Below are 18,728 nucleotides of genomic sequence, written 5' to 3'. Positions count from 1 at the left end.
GAGGCAGTGCCTTCTGTGGCATCCATTGGGGGGACCTGTGGTGGTGGTGTTGTGGGCATGCTGGCTGCTGGGGTGCCTGTTGATGTTCCCTCCTCTGTGCTGCCACCTGATTTGTGCTGCTGCCGTGTCTTGATGCGTGCAGCTGAGGTGGAGGGTCTCTGGCCGTTGGTCTTGGCCCTCTTTGCAGGTGTGCTGGTAGGGGTGTCCTGTAGCTCGTCGTTTGGATCGGACCCTGTGGTGGAGTAAAGGAGGGCGAGGGTTATTGATGGGTCTGTGGGAATTGGAATGGCATTGTATCACATGCATTGGGGTGGTACCTGAGGGTGATTTGGGTCGGGGCCTTGGAGGTGCTTTGATTTGTGTGTGGAGTGAGGGTGCAGTTGTTTGGCAGCCTGCAGTTAGGGTGTGCCTGCTGCACGTGTAGTGCGTGTATTAGGGGTTTTTAATTATTTATGTATTTATTGTGAGTTTTAAAGTGCGCTATCAGGCCGATGTGTGTGGACGTTCTCCTGGACATGTGTTTCTGTTGCACTATGTGGACGCATGGTACTTCACATGGATGGACTGTGTGGATTTGGCATTGTTTTATCTGGCCCACCTACCTGAATCTTCGGATGTCTGCACTCCTTTCTCCATCCCTCCGACTCCCTCTATGCTCTCCATTCCGATGGTGGAGGCACAGATTTCTTCCCAGGGGGTCAACTTGATGGGTGATTCAGGACCTCCCCCGGTGGCTGTGGCAATGTTGCGGTTGGCAGAGAGTATGCTGCGGACGCGTATCCGCAGGTCGTCCCATCGCTTGCGGCATTGCTGTGGGGTGCGGGGTGCGGTCCCCACCGCACTTACCCGCTGTGCCACCAGAGCCCATATGGCCTTCTTGTTTGCAAGTGCCGTCCTGGTCATTTGCGTGCAGAAGACGACGGCAGCATTCTCCTGGAGGGTCTCTGTTAGCACGGTGAGTTCTTCACGGGAGAAGTGGACCTGCCGCTTGCGGTCGCACGCTTTCTTCGCTACTTTTCCCATTTTTCTTGGTTTCGCTAGGGTGGTTGACGGGTTGGGGTGTGTTTCAGGGTTGTGATTTTAGTGGTTGTGTGGTTTTAGTGTATTTATAGGTGTACGCCGGGATGTTTCCCGTTCCGGGCCCATGTTTTAGCTTCCGTTTCCGTATATTTCCGGGCACCGTACTTTCCGGTAGGCGCACACTGCGGTGACCGCTAAGAGGGGTGGCGGTATTGCACCTAGGGCGCCGTACGGCGGCGGTGTGGGCCGTTTTGGGGTCATTTCCGCCATCGCGGACTTTGCACTTCCGCCATGCCGTGGTGCTCGTGCCCGATGGGTCGGAATGGGCCGCACTTTGCTCCTTCGTGCAATGGCGGAAACGCTATTTACGCTGTGGCGCTCCGGTCAGTCGCTTTCCGCCAGGGTCGTAATGAGGGCCAGTGTCTCATTTCACGGAATCTTCTCACTACCCTGGGCCCTGTCTCTACCCAGGTGATCCTCCCTTAGTAGACCACCCCCTGAGTTGGGATCAGGAAGCGTCTGCCCTCCACTGGCCACCTGGGAGGAGACTTTAGGCAGTGTTTTAGTGAAGGATCCGCAGGATTCTTCACACTATGTACATATTTACATTGGTGTCAGGTAATATCACCAATATCATCAGGTGAGATAAGCTGAGAGTTCTACTGCGAGGCGTAGGAGGGTAGGAGACATCTCTTCACCGGCTATCGGATTGAGCTAGAGTCAGGCCTTTAACAGTTCCAGTAATGGTACTGGTCTTGATGTGGGGGTGGTGTATGGTGAGGGAGCTTAATGTAATGTGATTTTAGGCTGGCATGCAATTTTGGTCTTTAGTAAGGTCTTGGTGTTTTGCTGCAAGCACTAGTATTGCTCTGTTTATGTCAGATGCCCATTCTCTATGAGTTATACATCATATGTCTCTTTGCGATTTCTTGCAGTACTTTCAGCCCCTTCGCATCCTGGTGTGTGTGTGTGTGTGTAGCATTGTGCGTTCATTCCTACCCTTGTATATGTTCTCTCTTGCATTCCATCTATCTTCGAACACGAAAGACTTGTAACGGGTTGCATTTCACCACGCGCTTCATTACACTTTTCGAACGTTTAATCTTTCTAATTCTATATTTGCTGCAGTAGTCATATTACGCATCTTTTCATTTTTTTCTGAGATACCTCAACTTGCACATTCAGCTCATTTATCTGTATTGACATGTACCCTGATCCTTTATATTGCCAATCTTGTTTGGCTTTGCTGTTCTCTTGCTCAATTTTAGATTCCAGTTTTTGGCTACAATTCAACTTTCTGGCTCTGACTTGTGTTCTACTTTAATTTACGCAAAACATAAATGATGATCTTTCTGATTTTACTGGAATAATTACTTGTAATGAGCTAATTAGACAACTTGGGATACGTTTCCCAGTACAAAGTTGCTAGATCTCCCAAAATAGCTGCCTACTCCGTTTTCTGTTGAAGATGCTCTTTTATCCCACATCAGATTCATAGTTGTTTAGGCACAAACAGTTAATCTGTTGAATTTAATATCACAAAGTGCATTCTTTTCATCCTGCAGATGTGAAAACCTCCCTTCTGTTGGATGTAATGGGAAAATCACAGCGTTCAATGAATCCCATGGGACGAGAGATCGCATTTGTAACAAAGCAGTCACATGAGCTGAGGAGATGTGTAGCAGCTGCTCCTTCCCGGGACATGCACCGAGTGGCAAGTATGGGGCATGAAGGGGAATTTTGGAACAATGAAAACTCCATATCATCTCTCAAATCTCCACATGAGTGTTATATTCGTTCCCGTCTAGACGTGGATGTCCACTTTGCCAAGATCTATGGGATAGCTCCTTTGGGAACTCAATGGTGATACCCATGTAGAAAGATGTTTATTAGCTCCACCGTCTCTCTCTCTAGACATCCCAAAAAACTCCCAGGATGTTTGAATCCTTCATGGGATACCTTTCCCTGGTAACCACAAATAGTCACTACCTTCTTTTGGTTGTGTACCCCAATCCCCTAAAAAAAGTACAGTATGTCCTACAAGCACCTCCCATACGTTGCAGGAAAGTTCATAGCTGATATGATGTATAATAGCTGTACAACTCTGGGAATCCACATCCACCCATGTCCGGAACGTGAAATCTATGACCCTGCCAATACATGCATGTTTTCCGTTCCCCAAAAAACATCACATTTTTTGTAATGAATGTCTAAAACGAAAGATACCACCACTGTGAGCATCACAAAGGGAAAGAGGAGCCTTGGCAACAGGTTCATTGTAAAGGCAGTCATCCTGTCAGGTAGGGAAATAGAAAGCTCACTCCATCTGGTCAGATCCGCCTTCAGTGTCTGTAGCTTGGGGCTGTATTTTAAAGTATATAGGGTATTTAAGGCACTGCAGAGGTGTATTCCTAAATATTTTATGGAATGCTCCTCCAGGCTTATCATATGTATTGACAGATTCATTTATCTGTCTTTCATACCTACTTATTTTATTTATTTATTTTTTGCATTCATTTCAGCACACAAAACCCAGAGGCATCTAGGCGATAGTTACAGAAATGCATAGTACATTAGAGAGGTACAAGGTTACACATATTAGTTACAGGCAGAATAGGTGAGTGTATACAGACTAGTGAAGCCTCACCTCATGGTGCGGAGGGCTACATCAAGTGTACAGGTACAAATAGGTAAGATGCAACATAATATGGATGCACAGATTAGGAACACCTCATCTCATGGTGCGGGGGCTAGATCAAATGTACAGGTAGAAATAGGTAAAATGCAAAATAATATGCATGCGCAGATTGGGAAAGCATCACCTCATGGTGCAGGGGGGCTACATCAAGTGTACAGGTACAAATAGGTAAGATGTGAAATAATAAGGATGCACAGATTGGCAAAGCCTCACCTCATGGTGTGGGGGGCTACATCAAGTGTAAAGGTACAAATAGATAAGGTGTGACATAATATGGATTAGGAAGATTGAGAAAGCATCACCTCATGGTGCAGGGGGGCTACATCAAGTGTACAGGTACAAATAGGTAAGATCCGAAATAATATGGATGCAAAGATTGGCAAAGCCTCACCTCATGGTGGGGGGGCTACATCAATTGTACAGGTACAAATAGATAAGATGTGACATAATATGGATGCACAGATTCGGAAAGCCTCACCTCATGGTGCTGGGGGCTACATCAAGTGTACAGGTACAAATAGGTAAGTTGCGACAATACTATGAGCCTAAGTAAGTTGAGAGATGCCACAATTAGGGCAATGTCAATGAGTATAATGAGAATATCTCCAGCAGTAGAGCAGGGTAGTGGTGGAGCTTTAACAAAGTCAGAAGAGAGATACCCGAGTCCAAAGAACAAAAATAGCCGATGAAGGAGAAGGTAAGAGCTGGTGGGAAGGTGAAAGCCATCCTTACCTTGAAGGATTAGGGAAATATAATAGAACAGCCTGCTAGGTGCCACGAAATGGGCATCAAGTGGATGGAATGGCGACATGGAGAGGGGTCACCCTCCGGCACCAGACAGGTCCAGACAGGGGCCTAGAGGGTCCTTTGTGTGGGCCTTGATGCTGGAACCGGCTCTCTCGATGACGGCTATCTCGCTGCTGGCTCCCAGCTCCCACTAGGCCAGTAAACACGAGTGCCAAGCCAATAAGGATCACTGCGACTCTGTTGCCATGGTAACCCTTGGAGGCACTCCAGTGCTGAGGAAGAGGGCGGCCATGCATGGAAATAAACAGCTGAGCTGGCACTGCAGACAAGACCTCAGGATCTCAAGGCAGGCAGAGAGCAACAAGACTAGAGCATGACTTCCAGAATGCTGCAGCTGCACTGCAAGGAGCAGATGGATGTAGCATGCCAGAATGCAGGAAAAACACCCAAGAAGGGCTCACCTCTGATGTAAATGCTCCACGTTTTCCAGGACTCAGGCCAGGGTGGAGAGGGGAAAAGGGGAGGCAGGGGAATGCCGCAGCAAGGGAAGGCAGGAAAAATGTACCTCAAATACATATCGTGGAGTTCTTCTGTGCATTCCTTATTAAATACTAGCAGAATTGTATGTCAGAAATGTTGATAAACACTATGGCCCTCATTACGACCTTGGCGGAGAACCATGGTGCAATTTGCACCATGGTCCATGGCGCTAAGCTGCCAACTCCGCCATGGTGGTTGGCGGACTTACCGCCCCATTCCGACCTTGGCGGGGCGGTAAGTCCCCAATCCCCATTTACCCTTCCCCATTCCCATTTTTGCCCCATAGGGTATAATGGGAGTGGGGAAGGCGTTAATTACGCCACCGTAAATTACGGTGGCGTAATTAACAACAAGGTCCCTTAGCGCCATGGATTTTTCCGCCTGCAAAAAGCAGGCGTAAAAATCACCATGGCGCTACGGGAACTCGTACTCAGGCGGAAAGGGGCGCCATGGTTTACGCCGGCGTAAACCCCTTTCCGCCAGGGTCGTAATGAGGGCCTATATGTCTGCTACGATGGATGAACCCTATAGGCTATAATGTGATGACTGTACTGTACTATTACGTTCTGTTGGTATATTGACCATGTGCTTGCAAAACTTAAATAAAGTTTTTTAAAAAGGTACCTCAAACCCAAATACGCCATCATATGCAGCCACTTTAGACATTATCTCCATGTGGATTTCTTCTAGCTCGGTCAGTTACAAAAGAACATCATCAGCAAATACTGAATTTGTAAAACCTGTTGCATTATATTGCAAATCTCTAATGACTGCATTCAGGTGTATTGCACATGCTGGCAGTGCTGTAACTAGTACAGATAAAAGGGGGCAGGGGTGGATCCTGACAAGTTCCAAAGAGGTTCCTCAGATAAGACCCTGTTAATCTGCACCCTAACCGACAGCTGCTCATAAAGTGAGGTGACATCTAAAATCTGAACCCAACCCTGCTCTTTCCTAGACCACTTTCACTAAGGACCATTCTATATAATCAAATGCTTTCTCTGTGTCCAAGGATATTAAATAGGAATTGTTTCCTTCATATTGCACCTGATATATAAGGCCACGTCTCTCCTAATAGTGCCTGTCCCCTCTCTCCCCTAGAGCAACTCCACCTGATCCCCATGAATCAACACAGGCAACACTTTACGATGTCTGTTTCCCAATGTTTTACCCACAGTCTTTATATCTGTATTTAAAAAGGAAATTAGTCTAGAAGGTGCACACATCTGTGGAACAGTACCCTCTTACCTTCATTCCTCACCCCATTCTTTTCTTTTTCCTTTTTTTATAATAGTTTTCTACCTTCTTTTTGGCTATTTTATATTTTTCCTTCTCCCTGTACATTCGTCTTTTTTCCCCTTTTTTCTTCTTCCTCCATTTTCCTACTACTTCCTCCTTGACTCTCTCACTTTTCCTCTTGGATTCCCCCACCTCACCCTTAGCTTCCCTTCTACCTTAGCCCCTTGCCTTGATCACTCTTACTGCCTTCTTCCTCCCGTTTCTCTTACTGGTTCTTATTCTATTTCCTTTATTTCTTTATTTTCCCTTTTTTCATTTTCTTCTTTTTTATTTCCATTAAGCCCCTCTTCCATTTCTTCTCTTTTTCTTCACTCTCTTCAATTTTTCCCTTTTCTTTGCTTCTTTGCCCATTTCCCACTTATTCTCTTCCCTTCTTTTTTCCTTTCCACACCCTTTGTCTCTCTTTTTTTTCTTTTCCTCTTTTTCTCTTCCCCCCTCTTTCCCTTACCCCTCACTTCATGATAATCACAGCAACTGCTGGAAACCACTCAACAATTAAGGTTTCTGGGGCCAGGCTCAACTTTCCGTCAGATCTTATTTAGATCCTTTCTTTCACTGCTTTGAACTTCTGGGACCCAACCATTTTCATTCTCCCAGGACCTTCCTTCTCCCCCCCCACCCATGTTTGTTGCACATAATAACCCATCTGTATGCACTACAGAATCTGACAGGTTTTGTTTTATGGTTTATGTATAAGTTACAAGTGGTCACATGTTTTTATGTGTGTTTTAAAGTAAGATTGATTTAATAAAAGTGTATAGTTTGATATATAGAAGAGGTGTTTCCTTGAAAAGAGCTAGTTCATCTACAGAATGATTAAGTAGATACACGTGTCTCTGCCTGGTATCCACTGGGGGGACATTAGAGAGGTGTAGTCAATCAGAGTATTTTTCTTTTTTCTAAACACTCTTCCTGCTGTTCAGAATTGACCCCCCCACAACAAAAAATAGGGAGTACACAATTTATAAGTCTCTCAGCTATTGAACCAATCATTGCTTACATCTCACACACGTCTCAAAAATCTTCATTTTCTCCAGAAAATAATGAAAGAGCACTATAACTGCTAACAGTTCTCTTCCTCCTCTGCCACTTCGGTGTGCTCCTGTAAATCCACATTTTATGCTTGCTGTGGTAGTTATCATATGAGTAATTCATCCATTATATCATCCATTGACCATGTATTCATTTATGTATTCCACTAGTCTTTGCAGTCGGGGCTTCGCAGTCACATTATCGTGGGGCGGTGAAAGACGGTGCAGGAGATCGTTCACATTAGAGTGGAGTCTTTTGGATGAATGAGGACTCTGATTAGAAGAGCTGTTTTGTTAGGTTTGGCTGGGGAGAGCTGTCTCATTAGGAGCACAGAGCGCTGGCTGTGTGGGGACAGAGATATGCTATTTAGGGTTGTTGCTATTTGCTAATGCTAGGGAGAGCATTGCTAGAAGATGCAGTAGGTTAGGCTCAGCTGGTCTGAGAGCATTGCTAGGAGATGCCGGAGGGTCTGAGGAAGTTGCACTTCTGTTTAGAGAAGCGCTGATTTGCTTTCTTATGTGGTGATTTGCTGTCATTTTGTCATGCAATGCAATGCATGAATAAAGTGCATTTTGTTTGGAATTGAACCGATTTGTGTGTTTCTTTGTGGTTCTCTGTGTCTCTTTTTGTGTCTCTTTTTGTGGTTTGTTTGTTTGTCCCATAGCATAGCAATTTTGCTGTAGTTTCTCAGATGCATCTCAGTAACACAGTGCACCATTGTTTTTCTAGTTTTAGCAACATTGTGCTTCGTTCAACATTACTTGCGACCCGAAATCATATTTGAAGATGGAATCAACAATTTCCTGCTCAGTAATTCCAATGTGTCATGATGTCTCACCATCCTTCTCTGGGAATCCAAAAAAGCACAGGTTATACCTCCTTTCGCGATTCTCAATATTGCCCAATTTGATCATCCAATACCCTTGCCTTTCCAGCTCCAAAACATTAACATCCACTTGCAGATCCACAATGTCCATTGACCTCTGGTTCTCTTAAAACCCCTGAACTCTTTCGCCCGTCGACTCAAACATGCCCTTAGGTTCATCCATGGCCATCTCCTCCAGAATTGTGTGGATGTCACTCTGCGTGCCCCACTTGGTTGCCTTTCTCACCCGATGCGTCCCTTTACTATAAACACCTTTCCAGTTTTGGTCATCTCATCTCCCTCTCACTTAAACCCAAGTAGTGAAGTCGTCAAACTCATCCCATCAATCTGCAGATTCCAGTTTCCTCTTATCTGTGTTCAGGATGGCATGACCCATCCTGCCACCCTGAACACAGATGAGTGGAAACTGGGGAGGAGGGGCTCACAGCCAATTGTTGACATTCCTGAGAACAGCAAGGTAGGTGAGAGGCGGCTTCTGGTGTGTCCCAACACTGTGTCCCAACACACCAGAAGCCGCCTCTCACCTCCCTTGCTGTTCTCAGGAATGTCAACAATTAGCTGTGAGCCCCTCCTCCCCAGCCTGTCCTCTCCTTCTGGTTACTATCTTTCTCCATTCCTCTCTTTAACTTTCTTCCCCTTTTTCCATTTCCCACCTTTACCATTTTACCTTTTCTCTTTCTCCATTTACTTTTGTTATTTTCTTCTTCATCTCCCTGTGCCTGTGCAATGTTTGTTTTCTGTATATTTTAAAGTGCATCCCACGTGTGAATTTGGGATGCACTTTGAAATGCACAGAAACGTCCCATTATTTAAGCAGTGTATCTGAATGAAGCCCTTTGGGAAAAGGGTGCATTTTCTTTTGGGTGCAAGTGAAGGAGATGCCCTAGTGCATCACAAAGTTATTATAATCTAGCCCTAGCAGAAGAAGAATGGAAAAATGTGAAAGCAGTGCAAATGCACCTCCATCCCCCATCTCCCTATAGGAATGTACCTTGGCGATGTCGTACAGGACAGATATCTTGAACTCCCAGTCCATGAAAGTGCCATCAGGATAAGATATTCTATCATTCAGGACATCCTGCGGATGAGAAAAGATAATTTATTACAGTCTAGCAATTTTAAAATACTCAATACATTTGTTTTAGAGGTGCAGGGACCATACATTTGCACAAGTTCAGGCAAGTTTCAAGAATAGAAAGTACATTGCATTTTTCAGGATGGCTCAGTGAACAAGGGAGGGGCAGGCATCATAAACTTGACCTCAAAAAAGAGTTGGACACAGAGGACAGTCTGAGTGAAACCAAGACTTCTAGAGAACACTAGAAATGGTAGCCCACACGTTCATGCCCATCTACAAAGCAGATAATCTGCTTATCGGAAAACAATTGGCAGGTTGTTATGAGTGCGGATATCAGGCAACACATTGCAGGAATTGATCATGATGATCCTCACCCCACACGTGTAAGTAGAAGGGCAATGAATTTCCTTCCACGGCAAGGTCCCCTCCTTTCGTCTGAGAGGCCTGTCGATCTGCCCTTCTGATATCTACTCATCTCAATAGTGCCTTATCCAGCTCCCTTTGTGTGAGGCTCCTCTGTTTCCCATGTTGTGCTGTTAATCTGTGACAATGCTCAATGTCAACAAAACGTGTTTCGCTCTGATGACAAGGCCCACATACTTGTGCAAATAGATGCACCCTTGATAGATCACAGACCAGGAACTAAACTAGATAGGTTGGAGTTTGCAGGCCCAGTGCTTCCGTTAACATTTTTGGCGAAAGGCAGTCGTACAATTCCAAACCAAAAAATGCAGAAGACATTCAATTTTTTGGAAACCAAAAAACTTTTGAACTTAACATGTTTTCAGTAAATGTCTTCCATGCTACACATAGCTCTCCAATGTTCTTTATTCTCAGGTATGAGAAGAAAAAGTGGATGATGTACCAAATGGATTAGTAACAATGCAAATCTGGCCTCACTGAGTGGGAGCAGTGACCTCAGGAAGTGTGCAAGGATAATAAAAAAGACCATCAGCAACTTTAAGAATACTACTTTTTCTGGGCTTATAAACATTCATATCTGACAAAATCGCAATGTTAGCTTATGTGACCTCTGACCTAAGACATAGCACAGAATTGGCAGAACCCTGCTTGTGACCTCAGATGCCTGGGTACGTTATAGTTCCACATTGCACATACATGACAGGGCAGCATCTGAGCGTGTCCAAGCATAAGACATGATGCCGACATTTATCAGTGCCTTTTCGTGGCCCCACCTCAGCAGTTAAAGCCTGAGCCCAGAAGAGAGTAAACCTTAGCTCAACTCTTACTGAAGCCTGGACTTAGATCTCCATTTATAGACACCACATTTACCCAACTTGCTTTCCACATGACAGTTGTCAAAATTGAACTTTGGAGTAATTGTGTAATTGTGTATTGGGCATAATTATGCTAACATTGGACCTCATTACAAGTCTGGCGGTCCGTAAATAAGTGTGCCTGTAGCAACGTACCAGCACATTTTCCAGACGACAAGACTTTGAATATTCCTATAGGGGCTGGTGTTTCTGGCAGGTCTGAGCTGCCGGAAGCACCGGCCCCTGCAGGCATGATTTTCACGGAAGCACCGGAACCGTTAGCAACAGTTCCCGTAGAATGGGAAGTTACAGTTCCTGCCGGCTGACAACCCGGGCCGCCGGGAATTGTGTTACTTCAGAGCATGACTGCATATACTTTGCCAAGAACTACAAATGTACAAATACAGAACACCATGCAAAATAGAAATACTAAAGTAATTCCAAACTGAACAAGCCACTGCTGCCCTTTTTCATCCACGCCGCTCTTCCCTCCATTCATCCTACAGTGGTGATGGATAGTTTTCTGGGCACTCAGTGTTTGTTGCTGGTCCACCTCTACACATTGTGGATGTTCCAAAAGGCCATGGTGGACTTTGGAAGAGGAAACTAATTCAATAGGCTGTACATGGCAGGAGCTATCAAGACATCCTGCTACTCTTCACCCCTTATTTTCAAAGGCATAGCAGACTCTCCTGCAAGGTCTGTGGCACAGTCCTCCTCCCTACTATAAAAGGCCTATGTAGTTTAATGTACGGCTGAAATCATAGGTGCCCTCGTCCCTTTATTTAGGGGACCTACTCTTTCCCGTGCACGCATAAGAAGCTACAAGCTAGATGCCCAATTTATCGGGCAGAAAATGTTCTGGCAGATCATGCATCATGACCAATTATGGCCGGAAGTTTTGAAGTGTAAGTGCTCCTTCTCTGAGGCATTAAGTGTTGAAGTGCTATGCTTGTATTTCTTCGGGAAACTCCAGATCTCTCATGCTTTTGATGTCAGCTTAAGACCGGACATTTGTTCAAAGTCTTCCGCTGATTTTCTTAATAGTATTTCACTTTGCTCTTGTGGATTGCTGTATGTTGCCTTCCTTCACCAAGCAACTAAAACTCTGGCACATTCCATGACCTGATGTCTGTTTCTACCAGATCAAGATTAAACAAGACATCGTACACACCATGCAATTTTAGGAGATGCAATATCTGCCAAAACATCTGTGGGTAATCTGCCGTAACAATCCATCAGACCAAACAATGCATTTACTTCCCCGCATCCCATAGAATTGAGGGTTGAGGCACTGTTAAGGGGTGTACAAGGAACTTGCCTAGATACACATCTTCTGAGGTTATGCCAAGCATAGTCCTTTTGTGGTGATTGAGGTATATTGACAGCACTCTGACCAATTCCGTTCCTAACTGTCTATGAACAATGGGCATTTATTTTTCGTAAAACAGACTGCAATTAACAATGTATGCACAAACTTTTTTAGCCAAGAACCTACCTTAGATATTGTTCATACTGAGACCTTCCTTTACTTTGCCACATCTCCTCTGTTATTCAGTAGTGCAAAAATAAGATGTTTATCTGGCCCCCTCGAATATGCTCAACATGTACACACATGATCTTGCAATAAGATATCAGAGGTTTATCACTCAGACTTCTGTATCCCTAAACGGAGGTGGCCTGACATAAGTAAGTGCATGTTTCTACAGAGATCCTGGTAAAACATGTCTCGAAATGTCCTCAGTCATTGCACACCTATCCTGTTCCTTGTTTCTGAGAAGACCTGAGTCCGGGCACCTTGGTCTTTATGGTTCGATTGTATGTCGCTGGGATATATGCTGCGTGCTGCTAACGTATGCATAGTCCTAGATCCTTCTTTAAATTAAACAACAAGTCATGTTAACACTACGCAGCAGCGTTGTCATGAGAATGGATTTAGTTTCCTCAAAATGTATTCTATATCCTCTCCTCCTCTCCTTCCGCCCATTGTTCCCAGCTCCCATGTCCTTCTGCAGCATACCATTAATCCTTTCTAGCAATGATTTTCTCAACAACAAAATATGCCATTGGTTATTTTCATCTCAACAAAAATATCTAAGCAGTTAAAATCTCATGTAATGACCTGAACATTTCTGCACTGCTTTCCTGGACTTTCCATGATTTGGGGGCCTTTTACCCACAGAAATATCCCTCTCAGAAATTGTGTTGAACCCTGATTTTGTAAGGGGTTGTCTGCGTGCCAAATCTGCGGCCCTCTTCTTACTCACTGCCACCAGGGGTTGCTTGATTGAGGAACAGGAGGAGTATGTACTTTGATGAATCCTGCAGAACCATCACAAAATCCCAGCCAAAAGCCTCCTGCTACGTAGCCAGGGAAAGGCAGACGCTACCTGATCCTTACCCTGGGGGTGGTGTTAGGGGAAAGATCACGTGGTAGGAGAAAGTTGTCAAGGGAATGTGGTGAGTCTGTCAGGAGAGACGCAGTATTTATCCTCTTATGAGGATGAGGGTCTCTTAATGCCTGCATATGTAATGGCATGTTGCCATAGTAGGACCTCTCCTCCCAGGATTATTCAAGGTATCAAGTCTGAGTTCCCTATTTGTGAATATGAACATGATATATACAGGGAACAGGGAGATAATACAAATACTTTTAGTAATAATGATTAGGTTTGGATAAAACTAAGAGCAAACCATTATCTCTTTTAACATCTTCCCTTAGAAATATATATTATAAAACACTCACAAAAAGTGGATTAAATGATGAAAAAAACTAAGAACATTATGGACTTCAAGTCCCATAATTCTCTTGGTACTGAGACGAGGAAGTGGAGCACAGAGTTCCTAAACCGTAGTGAACGGTCTAGTTCTTCTAATGACCCACACCTAAGCAGGACCTTTAAAGGCCTTTCAGGTGCACGTCAGTAGGGGAAAGCAGTGTGAGCAGCAGACGCAGAAGGAGAAAGCAGAAACAGGAGCTGCCGCTGTACACAGTACAAAAATAACAGATTGAGGTTCCTGTGAGACGCAGAGGACGTGCAGCGGGAAGCGAGGTGAAGCCCAGCTGGCTCGAATGAGAGATAAGCTCTTTGACTCCTGCAATTTGCCTCAGGCTGAAGTTCTCACCGGAGCACGTAAGGAGCAGTGGAAGCTCAGTTGACAGAGCGTGCAAGCACATAAAGAAGGACCAAAACTGTCAAAGGCGAGGGAAACCCTGATGCTTGAAGAGGCAGTAAATCCGGAGGCGACGCCAGGAAAGACCGGTGAGTTTGCCTAACATAGGTAACCGTGGGGTGCTCCGATGTATAACGCTGCATAAGAATACACATTTTGAATACTGATCTTTTGAATTGAAGCAAGTTGGCCATGACTCTTCTATAAAGGGGAGAGGTTGAATAAGAGAACTTTGTAACCTGTATTGCCAAAACCAAGAGGGGCAATAGTTAGCAAAGAGTATATAAGTTGCCCAAAGAGGGATATCTAACAAAGGGATATTGTAGCCAGCTCCACCAAAGCCAAAGAAAGCTAAGAGTGACAACAAGACCATTTGAATGTAACAGTCCTAGAACAAGATACCCCGTGGGACAAAGTTATGAATTACATTACCTACAGCCGGTTGTGTAAAGAGAGACCAGAGACCTCAGGAGAAATGTCCTCCTTGTAGAAAGGATCAAGTGGGAGAGAAGTGTAACCTGCATTGCCTGTAGCAAACAGATCAATATGAGAAGCATTGTCCTTTAGTACAAAATATAAGTAGAGAAAGTTGTGAGCCAAGAGTGTTGAAAGTCAAGAGACTGAATCAAGAAGTAGTTGTTGATTCAATTTTCCCCATTGAAGATTTAAGTGTGGAAAGTTGGGAACTAACCTCATCGCAGAATGCAAGTAGTAGTGATAGGAGTTTTACCCTGGCAAACGAATACACCAGGAAAAGGACAAATAATGGTTAGTCCTAGCAGGCAAGTAGACCAGGAAGAATATGATTTGAAGTACTGCAATGTGGTAGAAGGTTATGGTGGAAAAGGAACAGATAATATGCACTATTGTGTTTTGATGAACTGTTGTATAACGCTTCTGACAAAAGTGTTGTTTATGAAGAAAGAATGCAATGTGATACAAATGTGGTTGGCCTTCAAAGCAAAGGTCATTTACATTGAATTTTGAATTGCCATATGAAAAATATAATCTTTTTGGTTTGCCAAGCAGAAAACTTTAAGAATTGTCTCAAGAGTGAAGAACCCATTTTGAAACTGAAAGTCACTTTGCCAAGTGAAATATATATTTCAACTACTGATTGGAAACGGAGTAAAACTTGGCTAGTGAAAGGAACTTTCATAAACTTGACTGTTGGTTTGAAACATCCTGATTTGATCGAGGGGAAGGGGATCCAACCCTGGTCACAAGGATTTCTTTTTTTGACTTTGTATTTCTATGTTGTTTTGTGAAGTTTAGATTGCCAAGTGATTCCTGTATGCTTTTGTTATGTTTCTAAGTGTGAGGGGCAGTTATTTCCTGTAGTCTTGGTTTGCTAGGCTAGGGAAAGATAAGAGTTTATCTCACCCCTTTATTATTTAAATAAATGGCAACTTTTATGAAAACTCCATCTACGTGCCTGTCTCGCATTTGAAAATCTTTCCAAAGTGTGGTGTTCAGTGGGAGGCAAAGGTGGGTAGTTGCTCTTTTGCTTCAACAGAAGCTGCCAGCACATTTAAATAATTCTTAAGTCCTCATTGCACCATATTCTATAACTATTACCTGTAACCATATTCTGTAACTATTATATATTGATTGCTTAAACATATGTTGTTCTGTTATTATTCAGATTTATTTTAACGTTTCCTCAGACCTGGCATGCACCTTTATGTCTTTATGTCAACCTGAGGGTTGTATATAATGGAAATCAAAGAAACCTATTTTTTTACTTAAAGTGTTTGGCTAGCACTCATTACCTGCAGGCATTAGAGCAAGGGAAAACAGATGGGTATCCCAGTTACAAATGATAAAATGAGCAATGGTAAAAATGCAAATAAAACAGATGAGTTTTTAGGACCTTTCCTGAAGATGCTTAATCAGGCTGACAGCTAAGAAAAAGAGGACCCTCATTCCAAATATTTCAGTGTGCCCCGAAAAATGCCGGCATCCAACGCAAAGCAGTTTAATATCTATTTTGTATTGTTAAAGTAACAGTTCAATCTGTAGATTGGTTGATGTTATACCAAACATTTGTTTAGTGTGTCAAGAAGCTCAGAATATAGAGAAGGTCCTCTATACAATGAAAAGGGTGTAGCCATAGCAGCATTCTACGTGCGTAGATGCGTGGCCGTGCCTGCAGTCTGTGTCCACAGAGGTGGTGTGAGATATACATACCAAAGGCTTCGAGACAGTTCAGCTGGAGCGATCTTTGTTCCGTGCAGCAGAGAGGATGGGGTGGTCTCATTATTCGTATTATCTCTGGTGCGAGGGTCTGGGGGTGAGGGCGGGAGAGTTTATTGTGGTGTGCCACAGCGAAGGCTGCTGGCTTCCTTGGTGTATGTGGATAGGTGAGGAATGTTGTTGTGCGTCAGGTGAGCCGCAGCTAAAGCTGCCGGCCTCTGTATTGTAGTTGGAGTGAGGGAGTGTGGTTTTGAGGGGTCGGGGATGGTTTGGGGAGTTAGTTAGGTAAGGGACGTTGTTGTGCATGGGCTGTCAGGTGAGCTGCTACAAACACTGCTGGCCTCTGTGTTGTAGTTGGTGTGTGGGGAAGTTTTCGTTCGCCAGTCTGGTATCTGGGAGGGTTCATGGGGATATTAGGAGAAGACCCAGGATTTTAGGGCCTTTCTGAATTTCAGGTGTTTTTCAGTGTTGCGAATGTGTAGGGGTAGGGAATTCCAGATGATTGGCGCGTGGACGGAGAAAGAGGATCCGCCCAGCCTGGAGGTGTTGTGGGGTGGGCCCATTAGGCAAAATGCTGTGCGGGATTTGAGATTCCTTGACAGCTGGTAGGGGACGATTTTGCCTCAAAGGAATTCTGTTCCAGTTTTGTGGACAGCGTGGGTGGGTGATGCACATGGCTTTAAAGGTAGTGCGTCAAGCAATCGGGAGCCAGTGGAGGACTTTTAGTGTAGGGCTGATGTGCTCTGTGGCAGGTATGTTAATGCTGCATTTTGGATTCTTTAGAATTTCTTTAGTTGAGATGCCAGAGTGCCTAGGTAGAGGCAGTTAGTGTAATCTAGGTGAAACAGGATGATGGAGTTGATGGTAGAAAAACAGTGTGGGTAGGTGAGGTAAGGGAAGATACGCCTGAGAATCCGTAGATGCAAGAAGACGTTTTTAGAAACGGTGGTGGTGTGTTGGTTGAGGGATAGGTTTGAGTGCAGTGTGCATCCTAGGTTTTTTACCACGCCAGACATTGCTGGTGCTTGTCCAAGTGGTTGAGGCCACGGAATCGGTTGGGGGAGGAGGGCTGTTTTCCCGCAAACTAGGATTTCATTTTTCCCAGGGTTGAGGATAAGGTGGTTGGTCGTCATCCAGTGGTCAATGTCCGAGAGGCATGAAGACCGGTTTGGACTAGCAGAGGTTTGAGATTTTGGGATTTTGAGGATGATCCGGGTGTCATCTGCGTAGTTGTAGCAGGTAAGATTGTATGAGCGTATGATTGTAAATTGAAAATTAGGGGGGAAAGGATGCTTCTTGTGAGACACTGTTACACCTTTCTTTACTGGTCATTATGTGGATATGAACTGGTGGAGTTGCATGATTTGTGATCGATTGGATATGAAAGAGGAGATCCATGAGAGGGCTGTGTTTCTGATTCCTAGTGTTTGGAGCCTGTACAGTAGGATGCTGTAATCAATGGTGTCAAATGCTGCAGACAGGCCCAGCAGGATAAGTACAGCAAAGTCTTCTGCATCTGCTGTTCTTTTTAGGTCATCCCAGATGTTGACTAGGGAGGATTCAGTTCCCCTGAGTGTCCTAAAGCCTGAATGTGCAGGGTCTAGGAGGTGGTTGGCTTCGGAAAAATGGCCAAGCTGCTTGTAAGCCGCGCGGTCCATGAGGTACCTAAATGAAGATGAACAACGGGTTACCTGGGTAGTAATCCTCATCACCCCCTGCCTCTTACTTGTTCTTGTGACCCATATAGTCTCCCTGCTGGAAATTTGATTGCCAGACACACCATCGTTACACTGAGATGGGAAGAGGGTAACAACATGCCATTAAGGCAATGGGGACTGGCGAAGCACCCTTTAAGGAAAAATGAGCATATGTAATTTCCTCTGTTATGTCATTGGGTTCCCCTGAGAGCTACCTCCCCTCAGGTGGTCCACTGTCATTAGCCGGCCCCAGGGTCAGGTTCAGGTAGTGGCTGCCGTCCCCAGGCCATATATATAGGCTTTAAATAAAGGGCTCTGAATTGCCTAAGCTGAGGGCAGAAAAATAACAAATGTATAATAGTCTCCTTGTCAGAAATGCAAAGAGGGCAAGTGCCCATGCTTGTGCTCCCCCAGGTTTTGGTGCAGGAAGCCAGCCTGAGAGTCCCCATCATAAAATTGAGGTACAGAGCACAGGCTAACGGTGGACCAACAAAATCAAGGTACCCTTCGAATCCAAATTTCTGTTTGTTCTTAAGGTATCTTGGGCCCAGTTTCAAAGACTAATAAGCTCCCTCCATATTCTTTCTTGAATGAGTTCAAAAAAAATATTTTACTCGAATGGAGGATGAGTTAGTAATTTGCATAGGGCACAGCCATAAGTCTTGTTCTTCAAGATCATAAACAAACTTTTTAACATGTGCTACCCACGATAGACCCATGCCCCCTTCCATACCATCAAATGGGTCAATGCATCACAATATTTAACTAGGCCTGGGGTATACAATAACCGTAGCCAGTACATGACTAGCTTTAAAGAAACCACATTACTTATAGAGCACAGATCCATTTCCATAAAGATTTATGCAACAGACACAGTGGGCCTCATACCAAGTATGGCGGTCTGGAAATAAGGGTGCCGCTAGCAACGTACCAGAACCCTTTATGGACTGCCATAATACAACGATGCTGGTAGGGGTCACACATCCCCCTGCAGGCCTGACCTGCTGGGTTTTCAGGCACCTACTGGCAAGGCTGTCATGGACGCATCGGCACCATTATCAATGGTGCCAGTGCTTCCGTGTAC

The 18,728-nt window shown here is 44.6% G+C and overlaps 1 protein-coding gene across 1 annotated transcript in view; it reads right to left on the bottom strand.

The window, feature by feature from the left end:
• Positions 1–18,728, bottom strand: part of GUCY2C (guanylate cyclase 2C) — a 484,448-nt gene that overhangs the window by 173,946 nt on the left and 291,774 nt on the right. Inside the window, exon 10 of the mRNA XM_069650287.1 lies at positions 9,214–9,300. Coding sequence (XP_069506388.1) covers positions 9,214–9,300 — 87 coding nt within the window. The remainder of the gene's footprint in view (positions 1–9,213; positions 9,301–18,728) is intronic.

The sequence above is a fragment of the Ambystoma mexicanum genome, chromosome 3p (assembly GCF_040938575.1).
Source record: "Ambystoma mexicanum isolate Mex_15411 chromosome 3p, UKY_AmexF1_1, whole genome shotgun sequence".
Lineage (NCBI taxonomy): Eukaryota > Metazoa > Chordata > Amphibia > Caudata > Ambystomatidae > Ambystoma > Ambystoma mexicanum.
The sequence above is the reverse complement of the archived record's forward strand: the minus strand, read 5'-3'. Positions and strand labels throughout refer to the sequence as shown.